The 22,545-nt window shown below is 34.5% G+C and overlaps 1 protein-coding gene across 6 annotated transcripts in view; it reads right to left on the reverse strand.

Annotated features, from left to right (window-relative positions):
• Nucleotides 1-495: 495 nt before the first annotated feature.
• Nucleotides 496-22,545, reverse strand: part of ATF2 (activating transcription factor 2) — a 56,163-nt gene continuing 34,113 nt past the window's right edge. For all 6 annotated transcript variants that reach the window (XM_026092773.2, XM_026092798.2, XM_026092791.2 and 3 more), the window contains 4 exons: nucleotides 19,455-19,604; nucleotides 15,988-16,194; nucleotides 9,178-9,283; nucleotides 496-3,158 (listed from right to left, as the gene is read on the reverse strand). In XM_026092773.2, coding sequence (XP_025948558.1) covers nucleotides 2,932-3,158; nucleotides 9,178-9,283; nucleotides 15,988-16,194; nucleotides 19,455-19,604 — 690 coding nt within the window. In that variant the 3' untranslated portion in view covers nucleotides 496-2,931. The remainder of the gene's footprint in view (nucleotides 3,159-9,177; nucleotides 9,284-15,987; nucleotides 16,195-19,454; nucleotides 19,605-22,545) is intronic.

Raw genomic sequence — 22,545 nt, forward strand, 5'->3', positions numbered from 1 at the left:
AAATAAAACTGAATTACTTTTAATATTCTAAAACAAAAACAAAACAATGTGGGACATGATTTCTTTCAAACCTTTCAGGACAAAATTGTGAGCAGCTCATCTGACTATATCTGTTATTTTCTAGCTTCCCGTGGATTAAGATGTGATTAATTGTATTTGAAAGTTAGCTGGCAATTGCGTATGCACACAGATGATTACACACAATATTTTTGCTGTGGAACTCATTGCAACAAGAAACGGCCACGCGACACCTATGATCACCAAGCTATGTTAAAGAAATCCTTTTTCTAAGGATTACCTTAGGCTCCTGGAACTAATCATGTAAGGTTAATTCCTCAGAGGTTGCTGCAACCCAACTGCAGAGCAATGGAATTTGGCTTATTTTCTAAAGAAACATATGTGCTATTATTTACATAACATTGACTTGACATTACAATGAGTTTCACAAAAATGCTAATAATTGCAATGATGAAGAAAGGAGTCTGATGACACCACTGCCTTTTAGAACAATTATAATTTCATTAAAATAGGAACATAACTTATAGATTTTATTTTCTTTGATGATTTACTCATGCAAACTGCACATAAAATAAAACAGTACAGTTTGTGAAACATGTCAAATGTAAAGACCCAAAATGCTAGGTACAGAAGTAGTGTGACATACGTCTCAAAACTGAATCCATGGTTGTACAACTAGTAACTTTTCTCTATTTGCGGAACACAGATAGATTTTAATGGTTCTTCTTCCAGCCCCACTGTTAAATTCATTAACTGTTTACATGTCTCCTATACACTTATGTAGACTTATTTTACAAGCGCGATAGTTTTGTTATAAAAAACGCCACTTATATAAATATGATTTAAAAAGCCTTTGTGTTTAGGAGAGCAAATTATAGTGTAACCAATGAGGCCTTATCTAGTCCACCAAAACTACAATGAAAAGTAACTGCAAAGTAACTGTATAGCTTTCTTGCAGAATTCACATTTTGTGCCTTTGCAATTAATTTCCTTCTCACAAGATGTCTGTTGTATTTTACCATCCCAGAAACATAACCATTATAGCTTTTTTCCTTGAAATTGGGAAAGACTTCTAAACACACGAGGTTATCAACTCAACTTCCTTATTTTAAAAATACAAAATACTTAGAATCCTTATTATTTTCATGCTTAAAGCCCTGAAATGAAATATATATATGACTTAGATATGTCTTTGTCCAGTTTTCATTATAGTATGGTTGTATATATATACTGTAGAAATTATGATTTTCTTGTGGATCAATTACAATTTTAGATTTGAAACTGAATCAAATATGAAATTTGATGGCACTGACACTTAAAACAGATAGTATACCGTGGAGAAGGAAGAGCAAATGAACTACACAACCCATTATAAATGCATTAAATCTTTGTTATATACATAGAGGAATCCTGCTTTACTGCCAGTTGCTACTATGCTTCTGTTTTTGCTATTATACAAAGTTTTCCGACCTGAAAGCACACATCTACTTTTTTTAAACAACTTAATCTATTGTAAAATATTGTACTGGATTTTGAACATGAGTACAGAATCAAAATAGATAATGGCACATTTAAAAAACTCAATATCCTACAGATGATTGGATAATGAGAAAAAGTGTACCTACAATCATCTCATCAGAAACAAACTACATCATGGAATGTTAGTTATCCAAGTTCGCACAGTAAATAACATTTTAAAACTGCAATCACCTATCAGCCAGCATCACATTGAAGGCATCTTTAAACATTCAAGCAAAAGACTGCTGGCATAAACTACTGAACCATTCTCACGCACACACCACACACACCACATAATTACATTGTTTCCAAGATACCGTAGATACTGATTTTTTTTCCACAAGAAAGGTATCAAAATTTTTGCTACTAAAAGATGACAGTGCTTACACAAGAATTAAGTACAAGTTAGCTTGCAAATACAAGACAATGACAAAAAAAGTCTTGAATTGTCTGAAGAAGGATTTTAGGCTTTTCTGGCATCCAAAACCATGAGTAAATTCCTTAGTCTGTGACTCAAAAATCCACAAAATATCAACCTACTTTGGAATACTAAGTATTCCATATTTGATAACCCTGTATTTTACAATATGCTTACTGGTTTCAGCCTAGCAACAAAGGGTAGTTACAGATATCTGCTCTGACTGGAAAAGTAAAGCTCTCTGCCCCCCCAGAATGAAAGTGTTGGTGTGTGAGGGGGAACTGACATCAATTTTCAAAGAAATCTATTTAGTAATGATCCTCATCTCGGATAGGTATGTGCATAAAAGTACTGTATCTCATATACTGTACTGGCCCTATTAAACAAATTAAAAAAACCCCAACAGTTAAAAAGCCAAACAAAATGCTATACACAAAAAAACCCAAATATTTTTCTCCCAATGTTCCTCCTCTCATAATGTGCAAAACAACAAAAAGGCAAAAAGACTAAAAGCAAATTTACTGTTACTGTCTTTCTCTTGCCTAGTGCTTTATGACCTTGCTAACATTACAAAGTCAATAGGGACTATGCAGAACTTTGGTATAAAATGTCACATAATATTACTATCACAGTCTTGGGGATGACCTTTAGTAATTCACCCCAATGCTTGTTGAAATAATACCAAATTAAAAATGAAATAAACCACATTGTACTGTACACACACTTTACACATAGAGCACAGAAAATAACTAGTAAACCTAATATTAAAAAAAAAAACAGTCTTTTGCTAAGAGACTAAAAACTGTTGTTCTGTCTCATCTTCATCTGCCAATCATTAAAGCCAAATTTAAGTTTGATTTTTAAAAAGGAATAATTTTAAGCTACAGATTTCTCCTAGATGGAGACTGGTCTTTTGCCGATTTCCCTTTAAAGTCACAAATGTATATCTAAGAAACTGATGCAAAGCAAGTTTTTAATCAACTTCCTGACGGCTGCGACTGGGAGGGAGGCGCCATGACAATCTGGGAAAGCACTGGCTCTGTGCTCTGGTCCGCCATCTGGGTGAGAACGGAAGTGGCCACTGCTTCTGCCTTGGAAGTTGAACTCACTCCATTAGAAGTGCTGACAGAACTATGCTGAATAGCTTCTGTATGTGGACTACTTGGCACTGATATGTCTTCGGAACTGTCATCTTTATCTGCAGCTTAAGAAGAAAAATTCATTTATTTTTTTTCTGGAATGCACACCACCACTTTCCAGACAACAGCAATCATCTTCTAAATAATTAAAATTCATGGTATAATTCAGAACAATAAATTGCCAAAAAAAAAAAAATCTTATTTTCATGCTTTTTCAAAAATACTAGTTTATAAGCAAAAAATATGGACCGCATTATGGAGTATTTAGGAAACAAGTAAATTTTCACATCTTTAAAAGCATGATTAATATTGTTCAATTTCCCACCTAGTAAATAAGCTGATGAGTATGACACGTAATTCTAATGACAAATGCTCCTGTCAATAAGCAGTATTTAAAGATTAAAATAGCACAAGATCTCCTAATACTACATAAATTCATTTGATTTAGATTTTTAGTGTACCACCTACTATATTTGCTTAGTAATCGAGACTAATTCTATGTTTAATATTAGTTGTGAAAATCTTATCTGAAAAATTGTGTAGAACACTTATTAGTTGGACAATTCTTATTAGTGGGACAATACTTCCAGAGGTTTTCAACCTACATTCTTTTCACATAGTGAAGTTCAGTAACATTTTTTACTATGTAACTGTCTCTCAATAAGAGTTAATTTATTAACACTTTGTTTAAAAAAGATTTAGGTATTCTACACAAAACTGAAGTACTGAAGTGAATTAGCCACACAGTCACACCAACTTTTCTCATGACGAAGGATAAACAGATTAAAAGAGTTTACAAACTGGCCTGGTTTAAAGTGTTTTTACTCATACAGACATCCTAGAGTCATGCTAAAATCATGCTTTTTTCAGAGATGCAAAAGTTAGCCAAGGTATTATGCAAACATTCAAGCAAAAAGCTGAGCTAAGGACTAAAAAACAAACAAACAAAAAACCCACCCTGCTGGTTTTCACTCAAAATAAAAAATATGAATACCAAATGCACCGCTTCATGTTGCTTAGTGTTTTCCAAATATTCTTCACAAAAGATTTATGTACTGACCCAAACCCAATATACAGGTGGACAACTGGAAGACAAAAAGCCCTTTCTAAACAATACTGACCAGTGTATAACATAACATCAAAAAACACAAACACTATCTGAAGAAACACAAACTGTTGCCTGTGACATAGCAACAGAATAAAGTTTGATTTGTCTTTAGGATACCTATCAGATCTGCTTGAGATTAGCCTACAAGTTCAAAAGTTACCCAGCAGAATAGAAGAGATGGGATAAGATGACACCAACTCTAAAAGATAAACAATACTGTGATCATCCTGTCTCATTTCCATACAAAACCAGGCTACTAGCTGTAACTAAAAATGAATGCAAAGCATGAACAAACAATGATGAAATGAAGTTTATGATGAACTGAGGTTTGTATGAAGTACTGGATAATAAAAGTCACTGAATTAGCAAGACAACTCTACAGCAAAAGAAAATCTTTAAAGCAACCCCAGGTATGCTACAGACACTCATCTTCAAATCCTGATAATAATAGTTCTACTAGCATTGGCTGCTTCTGGAAAAGCAAGGTAAGGTCAGAGAGATGTGTAAGTAAGCAAAACTGCTGTATTTCTTCCTAAGAAACACTGCCTGCATGGACAAGGTAACAATTTCTCTTTATATCCCTATTACAAGAGCATGGAGATAATCCTTTGAAAGTATCATAATGTTCTTACCCACAAGGCTAACTATTTTTACATGTATTGTATTTTTTTCAAAAAATAGATCTTTCAAACATCCAAGGAGCTAGACGGATGAAATTGAGCTAGGACTGCTGACAGTTACCACATATCTTAAGATTATATGGCAACTGACTATAGCAAGAGGAAGAGACATAAAATACTTCTGAAAGATGTTTGTGATTCTCAGTAGGATTTGTGCATTCAAGAGAAAGGGAATAGAACACGAACATGCACCAATTCAGTTAACACCATTCCATAGGAGTTCATCTTCGCTACAATTCCATCAAGAACAGCACGATCTGATGTAAATAAAACGAACACGTGCAAACTTTGTTAAAAACAGAAGGAAATTTCCTGAAAAATACTGGATTAATGATTAGGACAGCAGCATATTCTTTCCCTCAAACAGAATGAAATGGCAGTGAGTGGCTCATCACATATCAAATACAAACTCCATACTGTCACACCTGCTCTTCCTCTTCTGAGCTGCTGTTATTCTCATAGAAATCTCAAAACTTCCTAGTTACGCTTCTTTTGGTGATCCTGATCCCCTTTTTGGCCAAATCCTCCTTATCCTCAAGTAGAAAAAAAGGGGAGTTGTAAATGCTGCAAGGCAGAGATAGCCAGGAAGTAAAGCAGATCATCATCTTTCAGCCAGAGAAAAGAGAGCTACTTCCATTGTTCTGTATCCTGTAACATGTATGCTCGCTGTTAATTCAACTTAGAAGAAATGCTTGTAGTAATATCACACTTGTACAGAACAGGAGAAGGACTTGGTTTTCTGGCTCTGGTGAAGTCAGAAGGACCATAGATGCAATGGAAGAAACAAATCTGAGAATACTAATTATCACCCATGTACAACAGAAGCTTTCATATCTCATTGAGCAGATGAACATACTGTATTGAAGAGATAAGAGTGCAAGATTCAGTTATTTTCAGATGCTAGGGGCTGGAGGCAGGAGCTTACAGCAGGCACAAATTATCATGTAAGATACAGACTTAATTGATGCTAATGAATTTGACTAGAAGCTTAATTCCTTGCAATAACTAAGTAATATTTACAAATACCCTACCTACAGAACAGCTATTTTGATTTCCTTGGTAGCCCTAAGTTTACAAGAATAGCAGCCAAAAATGGAATACACAACTCCATTTGAAGAATTAAAAACAAACAAAAAAGTCTACTCAGTGAATACAGAGTATACCTACAGTCACCCTGCTGCAAAGGTCGCTTGTTTTCTTAGGCCTGAAGACTGGGAATAAAAGACAAAGACATGCAGAAGAACACAGGAAAGTCACATTCCAAACCCCAAAGTGGGAATGCGTAAGCAAGCATTGAGATAAAGCGATCTGGAACTCCTCTCAGTCCCCTGACAATCACAAGAAAGGAAGTCTAATGCTAACTCTGAATAAGGCCCTGCATGGACTATAGAGGGACTCAAGCCTAGAAATGCTGATTTCCAGTGAGTTGGCTTTTGTGGATATCCCCTTCGGTTACTGAAGGACTGTCACCGCTCAGAGACAGGCTATAGGAACACAGTAATTATTTGAGGAGTGGACCTGGTTAGTCATCTCCTATTGCTTCTTTAAAATTAGCTAGGGAAAGAACCACAGGAAAAAAAATTTAATATCACCTACATAACAGCATCTATTTAACTTAAAGTCAGTTTTGTGTGAAAGCTCTGGAAATTTATGGCAATCTTCTAAAAATAAATATGAAAAATATCTAAAACACCTTTTTCAACTTTTTCACAGCTAGAATTTTTACTCCACATTTTCCTTCTGAAAGTTTTCAACTTATTCCTGCCTCAAGTCCAAGAAAAGTCTGAGAAAATATATAAAAGGAGACTTTTAGAAATAATTTGGTAAGGAAGAACTGAAATGAAAGCTAAATGAAAAGCATTTAGATTTCTCCTATATACTGCAAATATATATATATTTTTTTTAAGGACTCATTTAAAACCAATAGCATTCCTCTTTGGGAATGAAAAAGTTTAAACTGGCTGACAACTCATACACTGCACCAGAGTTTCATCACTGCTGCCTCAAAACATAATAACCATTCTTCTGGTTTCTCTGTCCTGATAACACACTCTTTTGGAGCAAGCACAAGAGATTTAAAATAATGAAAATATGGCTCCGAGGAACAGTCTTAGAAGAAGAAAAGAGAATTTTCATTCTCGTGCTCTTCACTTGGTCTGAGGCAAAAATGAGTACAGGGAATCTGAAAGATCTGAGAAGATGATATGTAGGTAGGTGCCAAAAATACCCTGCAAAACCATAGATTGTTTGGGCCTATTTGTGTGAGTCATGAGTGAAACCCCATGAAATTGGACTTAGCTATTAAAACAGTCTTCATGGTATAAACCAGCGCTGTCTCAGCAATGCATAATATTCAGCACTGCAGGAACACTGTCTCTTTTACTTCCACTGGGACAGAATGCTAAACTGCGCGATACTTTTTGAAGCAATTCAACATACATGATCATTCCCCAGTGAACATAGTAAGTAACTATTTAAAAAGACTATCTCCACTATTTTCATGAACATATTAGCTGAAACAATTTCGCACCCCCCCATAAATTATAATGTGGGTCACTTAGCCTAAATGTTTTCCTAACAACAGTCACGTGAAGATAATGTGACATAATGTCTTCAAATAAATAATGTTAAAATTATCATTTGTGCTGAACTTTTACTTTCAAAAGACCGTTGAAGAAACTAGGCAAGCTATGCCTCCAATTCCCTTGCTTACTATAACTGTACTTTTTTCTAAAATGTAGGCTGTTGCTGCTGATTAGTATTTTAGTACTTATTTATTTTTCATTCTTTAGTAATTTAGGAACATTGTAGTCCTTTTCTGAGGGCAGAAAATAAACAGTATTACTAAACAGGCCATCATTAGTACTTTAACAAAGAAATCCTTAGCATGCACTTAGTTTGCCAGTCTATTTTGAAAATCTGTGTTTTAAAATTTTTCATGCAAATTCAGGAACACATATGTATCCTCAAAACATCAAAATTCAAGACCCTTCTTTTCCTTTTGGAAAAACCTTGCATGCATAATGTTATCCCCTAGTAGCTTCTGTATGAAATTATGTTGTTCTGTCAGATGGGAGCCATAATGGCCTCATCCCTGCAGCAATCATTGTTAATATAAATCCCAAACATATTTCTATACAGTTCCAATTTATTCCAACATGCTATTTTCCATCCTGTCAAAATGACTGGAGATCAAAGGACCAAGATTTATAAGCTCAAAACTGACAAAATCAGTATTCTAAATATATATGGCAGTGGATAGTTGCTAAATCTCCTGAATCTTTTAAATTAAAAAATATTGCCCATTCTGATGAAACTGCTTACAATGACTACAAGTAAAGATGGTGGCCATTAAGTTTTATCGCAAGCACCTGAGGATCTGTTTGCATGCAATACAAAATGTTCCTTTATTCTCCTGCATTACTGACACGGGCAAATTAAAATGAAGTGGCTACATATGGCAGAAACAATCTTCACATTTACAAATATCCTGAAATATCACTAAATCATAAAAACGAAAGCTGTGGGTTATATATTATGAATGTTGCCTAATGCATTCCCAGCTCAGTTATTTGTTACAAATTTGTGTACAATGGACAAAATTGGCCATTTATTCTACAACAGCAGCAGCTGGTTCTAGCACTGTGTTTCATATCCAAAAATGAAGTTACAAGTCAGGAAAGCATAATTAACCTTTAAAATGCTGGAAGGATGAAAATCAAGAGAGTAACTTAATCCTTAAATATCTGGTTATAGAAAAGTAGTTGCTTAATGTGAAAATCAAAACAATCTAGAAGACGGTGTACAGTAAGAGCAATGAACCTGCATCTGATTATTTTAATGGCTTGACTGATCCTGGATGTTATGGTAAATGAGGGCAGCTGTTATATTACCTCTACTAAAATCTTATTACGATATGGGAAAAAAAACAAGGACCTTTCACTGTACTAGGCTAAGATAAAGTATAAAGAAATGGTTTATCATGTGCTATTAATACTTTAATTATATTTTCCAAAGCAGGTATAGTAGCATACAGTCTTTAAAAGCTAATTATCATACACATTTATTAAGCCAACATAAAACCTTTAATGTTATGCAACATTTCAGCTGAAAGGACTTATAAAAAATATTTCTAAATACCACATTTATTCCTGTCTTGCAATAACCTTTGAGATTTTTTTTAAATCTTTAATGCAATATTAGAATTGCACTTCTCATTTTTAATGTTCATTCAGTTCACTTTCGCAGTATTTCATTGATGCAGCCTAAGGCTATAGGTAATGGAACATTACTCACTATGATAGCCAGATTTCTTCTGCATGGCGGTTACAGGGCAATCTTTATGAGCCAGAAGAAGCTGTTTCAGCTGTGCCACTTCATTTCTCAGCAGGGTGACTTCATTCTAAAGGAGAAGAAAGTTATGTACTTCACGCGGCTCAAACTACACACATTTAAAAGGTAAGTATTAAGTTTTATAGGATTTTCAGTTGTTCATTTAGGGGTAAATAAAATACAATAAATTTCCATTTGGTATATATTGAAAAAATTTTTTAAAAAAATCTTTAGAATACTTAAATATTAGCTGAAAATTGACTATGTTTTACTTAAACTAGGAAATGCTTTTATGGTAAACAACAACATATTCTTCAGTTTGCAGACTGCAGAGTCCGCATATAGTCTCATTCACATGATCCAGCTACTATAAGAATCTTCTGCGGGTTTTGTGATGAATTCTAATCAGAGTAAGCCTACATTTAACTACTCACATTTTAACAGATGCCACAGCCAACAAAATAGAAAAATTAACCAATGCAGAATGATATTTGGCAACTATATTTAGATTTAGATTTTGTAAAAGGAAATCTCATGTGATGTAAAAAAATTTGGCAAGTATCTATTGATTTTTACATTGATTTTATTTTTGGTAACCATGCACAAACCAAGTGTTGTAGGAAGAAGCATCTATAATTGATAATGATAAAACCCTGAAATGTCAGCTTATGTCATGAAAGCAGTGTAATCTAGGAGGCAGCGCTTGCAGGATCTAGTAACTGGGTTCATTTCCAAGCTACAGCACTCCATATTGGGTGACCTTGAGCAAGGTCATTTTACTTCTTTGTGCTTCAATTCTCCCATTTGTAAAACGGAGGACAAAGATACTTACCTTCCTTGTAAAGCAGTTTGATATCTATGGATGAAGAAGCACTACAAAAATGCATTATATGTGACAACCCAAATTAAGAACAGTATGTCATTTTGATAGATCCATTTTCACTTAAAAGAGCAGAAAAATGTTTATATATCTACAGAATCCAGTCATCTGTAATGCTTTGGGATCCCTACACCTTGTCACTATACATTTTTTTCACAGGTTAATTTTTCTTTTCAGTGTAAATCCCTCTCACCATTATGAAGTACTTGAAGTTACTTAGCCTATAAGAACCTTTGCACGTTAGCATAATATACTACACGTCATAATTGCTCAGTAAACATGTTTCTGCATTTAGGAGCAAGTTAAAGAAAAATGTAACAGAAGAAAATTGGATTGCAAATAAACTTACATGGAAAAAACACATGAGAACTTCGGCCTATTTACTTGCAAGTTAGAAATGAAGCAATACAGTCAGAGGAGAGATGAATTATAACTAAAAGTATTCTAAAATAAGGAAATTTTAAGAAGAGAATTTGGTTTAATTATTATCCTAAATATAATTCATAAACATAAAAAAAAAATTGTTAAGACAAAGCTGCTCTTTGTGTCCTCTCCTTTCATTTAGGAGATAAAAATCTTAAGTATTCATACTTGCAAAGTTCTCTTGGAAAACTATTAAATACTACTTTTCTATTCAGTCATTTTACTGTGCCAAATATCTCCTTTAGAAACTTGGTATTTAAAACAAAAAACAAGAGCATAAAGAGATGCAAAAATCTGACTTGAGTGAAGTTTCAAAGGAAAGAAAAAAGTGATCACAAACCAAAAAGTTTCAATAATACAAAAAAACCACTATCAGCTCTCAGTTCCCCTTTCAGGCTTCCCTGGAATCACATGTCCAGAAATCTTGGGCTATCACTGGTAAGTACACTACTTACACCTTCAGTTCTCAGTCTCCTCTTAGTTCACCACGTTATTTACTGAGGAGCCACAAGTGGATGCCAAGCAGGCAGCTGCACAACAAAATCAACAGTTTGGGGGCGGGGGGGAGGGGGAAGCTGATGTAGCTTTGAGACACTTACTGATAATCTACAGTTGCTGCAGAAGCAGCAGTGTTCAAGAGTATAAAACATACTTCTCCTGCTTGTTTTAAGGAACGTTGGCAAAATAAATGATCCAATCCAGAAAAAGTTTTCAGTGAGTTTCTAACCTTTGTCTCTCATATTTTAAGGAAGAATTTTATACATTAACGGCATATATAAAAATGAAATGGTTGCTTACCAGTGTAAGTAACTCTAATGTTTATGAAAATGATCGAAAAGGCAGTTTATAGATTAATTTCAGTTGTATTATAAGTATTGAATTATGCTAAGAGCAATATAAAAGAACAAATATGGTCTCTTACATCAAAGCAGATTCGAAAAATGGGACAGCACATCCTGTATACAAATTACAAAAGTTGAGGTATTGTCATTGAATACATACCTTTCATTGTTACTAACACAAACACTGTGCCAATAGTGCCCTACTCAGTTTATGAATTATTCCTGAAAATAGCAAGAGTATGTCTGCTAGATACAGAGTATAGGGAATGTCAAAGAAAGGCAATCAGTAGTTGCCATCTATGTATTACTAGTAAAATCCACTCTTCGTTGGTAATAAAAGAAGATTCTTAAAACTGGACCAACAAGTATACATTTTGGTTTTTTCTTACTATGTGTGTGATATTATCAAGTCCCTCCATCTCATCGCAAATACATTAACATGCGGTTTTCTTTACAGAAAAGAGGCTAACAAGAAGAAACTCAAGGAATAAACACTTCAAGAGACAGCATAAAGAAAGTTTTAGCACTGGGAAGGTGAATGCTCCTCATCATTAATGAGATACTCAAGTCAAGTATCAGGATAAATGTTTCTTTATGCAAACATGAAATATACTTTATACACTATCTAATAAATAGAAAATACAGAATTTTCTTACATTCATGTATTCCAAAATGCACTGTTGGAAAGCACAGTTCTGGAAAAAAGCATATCTATTTCTACCCATACTGCATTTTTGAAAAGATACTTATTTTCCCCTCTGTAGTCTCAGCAAGGTATACCATTCAGTGTACGACATTCTCTCCCATATCTGCCTATTCTTCACTGGATCCAAAATGAGTATGTAATTGTGGGATTAGATTAACAAGGTGTGGGACAACGTTTCTGAGATATGTTTACCAGAACTATCATCAGAGAGTCAGGTAGCAGTGACTGTAGTGGGGATAGCTTATAGTCCAAGTTAAACACTAGTCATCCTTTTCCTTTTTGGATACACCTGTAGGGAAAAGGACCTTTACTTACGTGCATTTTTTTTCATAATTTAGCCTCCTCTAAGCAGCATTAGCACAAACCACCACTGATTGCTGATAATGGATGTCCTTTAAAATTTACAATGACCTCCCAAGGAAGGCAGGCCATCCTTCTACTCGGAAAGAACGCTATTCATTAACACTATGCCCTCTAAGATTATTAAAGCAGCAGGACACAAGCAGAGACCATACATGAACTTTGGTGTCTGATACTGCAATACGACTGAGTGGCCGCTGGGGACAGACTGTCAATAGTTCCTTAAGAACATCTCTCACAGAACAGTGTATCCTGCAGTAGTTATGCAAGCTCAGAAGCAACACAAAGTGGTATATCAAATTTAAGATCCACAAACAATCCAACTTATTAGTAGAGAACAGAATTCACAAAAGCAAGCAGCTAAAAAAACCCACCCCAACTTTTAAAAGGTAAAGCATGAAACAATTTACAGAACAGACCCTATAAGTAAAGGCAAATAAAACCTAATCTAAATGTTATTGACAGGATGTAACTGACAGAAATGTTCTCTTAAACCAAAAATTTGAAAAATAATATAAAGAAATAAAATGAAGTTATATTCAACCATCAAAAAAAGAAATAAATACAGGAACTGGAATGTATCAAGGAACGTCAAAGTAGACTTTTCTTGTACAGAAGTTTGTCTACAGAAAGCTGAGAACTATGAACATACATCAGCTGAGTAAAAAAACATTTTCAAAATCTGTATGTACTGTTAAAGGGTTTCCTTTCTTAAAAACCTTTAAATTTACATAGTTTGTGTTTTCACACTGAAAAGAATTTATACTTAAAAAAACTGACAACTGTTGAAAGAAGTTAAGACTTCTTATGCGAAACAATACAATATAATTTTAAGTTGTTTTAGTATTAACTTACTTTTGGAAGAATGACATCTCAGTAAATTCAGTTGAGCAGGGCCTTTAGATATTAACAAAATATGATCTACTAAACCCTAACATGCAGTCTATAAAACTGTATACTAAGGCAAAATTCTAAACTTATTAAATACAACATAAGTAATCATGGGTCATTACTGCCCACTACGCTGATCAGCTGTGTTAGCCTGTCAAGTGTAGAATTATTAAGGAAATACAGGATTGATTAATGTTTTCACATAAAGTACAGTTTAATTATTTCTCTGACATTCAATTTTCTTTACAAGTCATTCTGTTCTTCACAGTTAACGGTTTTGCTTTTGGCAGACTGTAAGAAATTTCTTTTTCTTGAATTCACTATTACTGAGTTAACTCTTAGATATCTGGAAATCTAACTAAAGCTTTCTTCATATGATACATATTTTAAACCTGAATAAAAATTTAGATGCAATTATAGGTCTAAACAATGCACCTGGATAAATATCATAATATTTTACACAGGCAACCACAGTTATATATTAATAGGTTAGGAGACCTTAAGGAGATCACTGACATAAATAAAGTCACAGGATAAACAAACGTTTTTAGTATCTACTCTAAAATAGATAAAATATAATAATTTCTTTTCTGACTTTGGACTCTAATCCCATCCCTAATTTTATTTCCAAGGAGACTAAATATAACACATACTACAAACAGGGCAAAGGCAAATGAGAAAAACTGGCTCTATGGGGGACAAAATGTGGCATCCTGTATGGGTTAACACTTTTTAATTTTTTCCATGAAACGGCTTCAATTGCAGTTCTTAAAAGTTCTCAAGCAAACACTTGACACTTGTAGCAGTTTAAATAGAGCACGTTGCTACCTGATAACAACAAGGCAAAATGTTAAATTTGAATAGCTCTACACAGCTGCATTATTTTTATTAAAATATCTGAAAACTACTCTAATTCTATGCTTCACCTATTAAATGGGGGTTAGAACATACTGCATATAAAAAAAAAAAAAAAAAAACAGGGTTTCTTTCCTGTTAATGAAAAGCAAAAGACTACTAGGGTATTCTGCAACTGTACAACACTAATGTTGGTATTAGAATAGTGGCTACAGTGAACAAGGAGTGTGTGCATGTATACAGATAAAAATAAAACTGTAAAATAACTTTTCATTATTGGCTTCAGAAACTGACAATTTATTACCAAAGGCAATATGGTACTTACATTGTTTTGAGTTAAAAAAAAATGGATATTTATAAGTTAAAGGTAGTTCATTTAATACTGAAAATTTCTTTTACTAAGAAAACTGAAATATGGCCAATCTTTTATTTTCCCCTCTTTCTTCTTCCCATTCATAAGTCTGTCTTCACTTATTTCTTAGAGTATTTAAACTATGGTACTACATACCATTTTGTCATTAAAAAATTTAAAAGATTTAAAAGTCAGTGATTACATTTAAAGAACATCTACAAATTGTGAACAGGTATGAGAAGACTAATATATTTCTAAGTAATGTAACTTATGCTGGGGTGTAGTCTCACGATTCTTGAAAACAGGGAACAATTTCATGTTGTGTGATTAGGCATGAATTTCTTGCATTTTACAGTCTGGGATATCGAGTATTTTTAAAGACATGAAGATGAAGATGGTTGATGCATTGTAATTTCCGTTACATGACAAAAAAGTAATCTCAACATGCCCTACTTTCCAGATAGCCAAGCTGAGACACTTTCTTTATCATATATCATAAGAGAGGAATTTTAATAGGAGGGATATCTGTGAATATTTGTCAGTTTGGGTCAAACTCAGCCAACGAGCTCTGAAGAATGAACAAGAAGGAAAATTTGTAAATATCAGAATATTTTCCATCAAGTTTTTTAAAAAATTCTTTATTTAGGAAATAAATTTTCTTTTTTATCATTTCCAAAATACAGCTTTTAGATTTTTTATTTTGAAACAATACTTGGTGCTAATTCTTATGTACGGCTGGAAAACATTAAGAAAGTATGTTTTATCATTTAACAGTAGCTTAAACAAAAGGGTCCTACATTGTCCTACAGGGGAAAAATGTGTCCACATCACAACTTTCGAATGACTGACCACCTCAGTGGAGTTGGAAAAATGACTGGGAACATACACTAAACTATCTTTTTACAGCACACATCCCTCACTATAGGATTTATGCACACTGTGACAGCAGTGTGGTAAAATCTGCACTGCCACTGCCTGTGCTGTACCTGTTCTGTGGACAAAAGAGGCCTTCAGTTTCCAGTGATGTCAATCTGGCACCTTTCACGAGCCCTACATACACTCTGAAGGAAAAAAAGTGAAGTTTAGAACCAAAAGACCAAAGGAAATCAAAACAGAACGTATTTAAATAACTCAGGTTGTGATACAAATTGTTAAGAGCAAGATGTTCAAGTTAAGGCTATTATTTGGCTAATGAGCCTTTACTCCAATGTACCTTGTCATCCTTGTTAGTATCACAGCTTGAAAGTTATTTAAAATGGAGCAAAGGACAAGTGGGCAGGATTCTTAGGTTCACATGTCTTGAAAGTTAAATATTTTCCTATATTCTTAGTTTACTGATATGTGCAATTCAATGCTGAATTTTCAGTTCTGAACCGAGCCACCATCTACAAAACTATTTATATTTCAGATTTCATGCAAAGTGTGTGCTCCATTGATCCAGGATCATTGTCTATAAAAAATATACCTGTAACTGGCCATTTAGAGAGCTCAAGTCCTCAGCTTTTTTCTCCAATGACTGCACCCAGACTTTCCGCTTCTGTCGGCATCGGGAAGCGGCAGCACGGTTTCTCTCCAAAAATTTCCTTCTTTTCTCATCAGGGTCTTCATTGGCAGCTCTTCTTCGCCGACCACCTGTATTTGCTGTTTGCGGCGTAGGCTGAGCTGGTGATGCCTGAAAACAGTAAAAAGTAGTAAAGAGGTTATCAGTGTAATACTATTCATGACTCAACCTACTGAAATCATATAAACACATCACATCTTTAGAAAAGCATTCACAATATTTCTAAATATATTCAGGTTATATACACATATCTTTTCTAGAAAGTTATGTGATGCAACGGTACAGCTATTTCTTTTTTAAAAACTTCTACTGTATTTACACTCTTCACCATATTACATTAACACTTTACATTTTAATCAAAGCTCTAGTTTTAGGGTTTAAAAAGTGTACTGAAGAAAAGCCACTCACTTCATGCTGTTAAATTTATGACATTCATATTTGGCACATAAATAAAGCCTGGAAGAAATACCTCTTAGACAAACTCTCAGACATTCTTGTACCAATTCTGATGACATAAGATGACTAAGTACTTACAAAACTTAAGTAACAAAATTTACAAGTTTTAAAAACGTTTATGCAAAATAGCTTTAAAAAATTAGATTTGGCAGTAAACACATTTATACAGTTTCTGCTTTTACCTTTCCCAAATACCCTTCACTAAAACCTAATTACAATTCTAATACTGCAAAATTATTTATGCTCAATATATAGAAGCTGCTTGTCAAATAATTTGAACATTGGTTGGTATTTACTGATCACTGCATCTCCAAATAGCAATTTCCTACACCTCTTGTTGTTGTGTTCCCTCATCACGCCACACCAAGTTCTTTTATATCTTCCCATATATAATGACATGATCAAAATATTTCAAAATTAATTATGCATTACACTCCTTTCAGATATACAGACCCTGGGCAAGGATCTAATATATTACAATAATATTATAGATCTTAAAATCACTTCAAGTGATAGTATAGACAGTATATAACTGTCTACATTACACATTCACAGGTGCACCTGCACACTCAGTCTAGCAGAGTAAGAAAGTTTTATTTTTAAATTAAAAACCCCCAAATACATATCAAAATACCAATGCTAACTCTAGTGCTTCTTGGCACAAATTTTGGATGGGTAATAAAAAAAAATATCTGAGAACTCAAACCAGTGTTTAGGAATGGAACACTGGGAAACGCTTTCTTTGTACCAGTAAGACACTGAGATTTTTCACAGCAGTATCTACAGGACTGTACACCTAAGGAGAAAGATTGAGACTAACATCTACCTTCTGAAAAGGCCATATTTGCAGAGGTTGCCATACCAAATAGGTACATGCCAATCTTAAATTTTTGCTGTATAAAAGTTATAGGTTGAATCAGTAAGTAACAGCACTTTGCCCCAGATACCATATTTACCTGGCATGACCTCAAAATCAACAGGGTTAAAGATACTTGTAGGAGTAAATCAAGTGTATGAAATACTTTTGAAATTCAGGCCATTTACAAATCTGTAATTGCTTTTTCTTCAACTAACAAAATACGGACTTATCAGCAGAACTTTAAAAAAAAAAACAGGCTTGAGACACAGTTTCTGTGATTCTTCAGCTTTAAATGTTTCCAGTACTTTCCAGTACTACACAAAATAACCAAACAGCAAGCTTTCCATCTTGAAAACTCTGCTATGTAGTATTATGAAAATATTCTTCTTTAGAAAACTTCAGGAAGTATGACAGAACAGTAGCCTTAAAACAGAGATTATCTTCCCATGATGTAACTTTTTGCTCCAAATATTTTTTTGGATCTATTATTTGATTACACTGGCCAATCTAAATGCTTTCCCTGCAGCTGCAATTAACGCCTATGGCTATTGGTTACAGGCACACAAAAGATGCAGGTCCTTCCATTTCTGGACTAGGTATACAGTTTTTATAAATTGCTATTATGCCATGAATTCTGAAAACTCTTGAGATTTTACAGACATTTTGAAATTGTTGATCAAAGCCAAGATTTCATCATCTAAGTTGGGTCATTGTTGTTATGAGAAATTTGTTACATGCTCTGAAGAAGTTTTAAGATCTTTTTCACATGACTTTTTTCTTAACAGGTTACAAAAGCCACATGAACATCATCCTCATGCAAAAAAACAAATCTATTCTTAAAGATCAAGTTCTACAACCCTGTTCAATATCAGAAAAGTAACACTTAAGAACAGGTATTTCACAGCAGTTTTTGTACTATTTGGGGAGCTAGAAAACAGATAAGGAGTATATGAAGTATTTACTTAAATTCATATGTTTAAAATGATTTATAAGGGTAGAAGTGAATGATTGCAACTCTGTTTTACTTACTTTGCAGGCTGACCTACAAAATGAAATAAAATATACCAACGTGATATGTCCTTCATATTTGTCTCATTCGACGTTTGTTCAGAGATACTGACTCTGTTTTCACTGTCACCCACAATTACTTTCTTAAGAAAGCACTTCAACAATTTTCTTAAAAGCAGAGCAGCAGCTGTTCTCCAGGATGCGAACTACAGCTTTTGAATACTTCTGCACTCACACACAGAAGTATTGCCTACAGCAGCACTCGCACTCAGTCTGACTCAGTTCTTGTCCTTTTCTCTCCTGTTTTTATCTATCATTCAAAAGGAAAAGAACAGGCTCCTGAGCTCACAATCCCCCTTTCAGTAACCAGGAGGACATGGTACACTTAATCACGCACCTGAGACTCTTCCTGCGGCAGCCCAGAAAAGATCCTTCAAGCAAATTAACATAAGCATGATACCTGATGCAGTTATAAAATTCTAAGGAGTGTTTACAATATAAAATATTAAACAGATGCAATACAAATACAAAATAAGAGCACTTGATTTTTTTCAAATATATATTAACCAGCTGTACAATTTTCAGTTACCACAGAATTCCCTGGTAACACACTCCAGAAATTAGAAGGACTTAATTCCAAATTTGAATAGATAGGAAATACCTATTTTGAAATTATCATCTTCAATAACACCTTAGAAGCATTTAGGAACACCACTAGAAAAATGTTCTTACTGTAGAAATACTGACATAACATGCCAGCAAAACAAACACAGTATACATATAGCAATCTGGCAAAATTGCATATAATCATAAGCAAATAAAACATACCAGTAAAAAGGCAGTCTGCTGCATAACTGTATTTATACTCTGAGATTCTGCCAGTATTTTAGCAGGGCAATCTACTTCTCCCTCAAACTTGTAACTCCAATAGCAGTCTGTAGCACATATTAACCTTTATTTTACAAATCAAGAGGATGGAAAAAAAGATAATTGTTTTTTGCAAAACAGTGAAGGGAACAGGAAGTACATTTTCGCTTTGTTGGCATACCGGTGTTTCAGTTGTTGAAGTTGCAGGTTGTTGTAGTGATTGTGGCCGTGGTTCCTCTGACTGAGTCCTAACCAACCCACTTGGATGTCCCTTGGCAGTATCTCCATTTGTTACCTGAGGGTGCTGCTGGGTCAAGGCTGCTTTCAACCTCTGAAAGGAGAAGAAAAAAAAAAGTCCTTTCTGTTTTTCCATAATGGAAATATTATAGCATACTAACTTCAGGCATTATTAATCATTTATAGTTGCAGTTACTTCTATTTCCCAAATCTCAGCTCAGACTCTAAAATAATTGTTTCTTTTTAAAGGCCTTCAACAGTGATCTAGACGTATACCTGATAAGAGCTTACAGTTTCTTGCAGGCATTGCTATAGCAAGGAGGCTCTATAAAGGATCTTAAAGAAAAGGAGGGTAAGCTGTATGGAGAAGTAAACAGAAAAACTCCTCCATGATAAACTGTGCCCACAGGAAGATGACTAGAAAGGAGTGAGCGAGCAGTTGCTGAGGCTGATACTACCCAAGGCACAGACCAGAAGGCTTAAGGACAATACACTTGAGAGAAAAAATAGGTAAAAACAGAACACAGTCTTTCAAATAGTTTAAAAATGCTGGTGCCTTCTGATTATTTTTAAATCATTTGTCATGACTCCACTCATTCACGTTCAAGTGAATGAAAATTAGTCGTCTTAGCATACCTCAATGCTGGCTTTGCTACTCAATATAACAAAATGTGGCCATATTTCTGCAGTCTTACAGCAAGGAACAGATGTGCCATTTCCTGCCACTGCTGATTTTATGTCAGCCTCAGAAGATTAACAGGAACACCACTAAAAGAATGAGCCTAGATTTATCCTTACTACGTCCAGGCAGTATCTACAAAGCAAGCAGAGTCCTGCCAGTAAGACAAGGGAAGATGTGAAGATGGATGAAAACCGATGGGGATCTTTTCCAGGCACAGATGTTTCCAGACACTTCGCTAGACCTCTTACAAAAGGCTCAACTGAGACACTTGCAATGAAATACATGAAAATTAACTGAACCCTACAGGGTACCAGAAATACACAAAGCTGGCACAGGACTCAGTAAGCAGTAATACTTTGGTTTGAGGCTGCCCAATAAATCCCAATTTTAATTCCTAACTTTTGTTTCTTGCAATTTAATGAAACTAACCATTTTCTACCACATCTCTAATGCCAAATATACTTGTCCATAATTTCAAACCAGCATCATCTAACTGATTTTTGATGAGCTCTAGTATCACTGTAGTTTTGAGTATTAAGAAAATATTGACCAAGGGGAACAGTACCAATCTTAATGAAGTGTCTTTTAAAAATACTGCAGCTAGGCTGCATTTGATCAGCTCCAACAAAAAGCAGAGGACCCTGTAGTTATTTATGCGGATCTTCTCTATAAACTGTAGTATGCAGCCTGTCTCAACCATTAAGGCATTGGTGACAGCCCTCTCCTACTTTACATTACCAAAGGCCTTCCTGGCTCTTATTTTACAACTAAAACAGATTGCAGATCATGTCTGTCAGAATGTGCAAAAATCTTAAGGGCTGTAATATGACAAGTTACATCAACTATCAAATCTATATAGGTGACCATAGTTTCTAACCACCACTGCTAGATACCCCTCTGAAGGGTACAAAGAGAACCTAGGAAGTCTAATTCGCAGCATTCCTCTGCTGCCTTGCTGCTAAGGAATATTTAGTCAGTGACTCCTGCAGTATGTCTCTTTCCTAGTGACTGGTCTATATTGAATACGACAGCACACATTATCCCAGGTGGTGACAGTTCTAGCTCAAGTATTTTTTGTTCAAAACCAAAAATGTTAGAGATCCTAACACCTCCATATGGACATTCTCTACATAACTTTACACAAGTTGACCAAAGAAATGATTGACTTCTAAAAGCCTGGGTCCTGGCTCATAATCCATGAAGTGGAATAAGTAAGTGGGACTTTTTCTTTTCAAGGTATTTTTTTCTTCCTTAAGAATACAGGAAGTTATACAATAGCAAAATATAATGGAGTTAGATCATTCAAAAGCTGGATACTGCAAAATAAAGAGTACCTGCACAAACTCAGGTAAGCTCTATTGACCCCATATATTATGATAGTTTTAAATTTCAAACACAGTTTCATCTCTGAACCATTCACTCGTGGGGATGAACCACAAACAAAGCAGACATACAGAATTACAGAGACAGTCAGGTTTTTTCAGGTTTTTGTTCTGTGGTTAAAGCACTGGGGTAAGACATCAGGACCAAAGAAGGTGCTTTTAGAAAAGTATGCAAGACAAATTTACAGCAATTCCCCCAAACCATTCCCCAAATCCTCCCAGCTCTTGCTAAAAGAATACAGCTTGAGCTATAGCTGCAGGCATTGGGGCTGAAAGGCATAAACTTAAATATAAGATGCCCATAGTTCTCAGTACGTGTATAGCACTCTGAAAATCCTAACCCATTAGATATTTATCTTAGCTCCTTCTTTACAGCAGTAAAACTCACATGTAGAATTAACTTGTACCTTCCTAACTCACCACAGGAAAACGAATCAAAAAAACCTCAGTCCCTGTCCCAGCTAAACAATAGGAGAAAGGTGGAAAAGCTTGTTTAACTAGAATTACTAAACAATATGATCCCACTACAAGAATTCAAAGGTTGATTTGGCAATGGATTTTTTTTTTTTTTTTTTTTTTTTTAAGTTCAGACTGTAGTTCTGGTAATTAAATGACAAAATATCCTAAACTACTAGGGAAACACACCACCTCAGTTTTTTTTTTTTTTTAAAAAGAAAGTCGCAAACAGTTCATGTTAGTTTGACAGTTTTATCTAATATCCTTTCCACACATTATTAACATCTGATTTTTTTTTCAAAGTATTTTCATTTATCATTGGAATTATCTTAGGAAGCATTTCTTAAATTATAACTTGCTGTTTAGTAGGATACGTGACAAATAACCAAGAGGCAAAATCAAAACAGTAGAGACATCATAACTAATTTATCCCATCAGTATTTCGATTTCTGCTGAGGTTTCTGAGGGTATGCGCTCTCTTTTTCAAGGCAACATGCTAGCAAGGTCTAGGAAGT

Source organism: Dromaius novaehollandiae, chromosome 7 (assembly GCF_036370855.1).
Source record: "Dromaius novaehollandiae isolate bDroNov1 chromosome 7, bDroNov1.hap1, whole genome shotgun sequence".
NCBI classification, from domain to species: Eukaryota; Metazoa; Chordata; class Aves; order Casuariiformes; family Dromaiidae; genus Dromaius; species Dromaius novaehollandiae.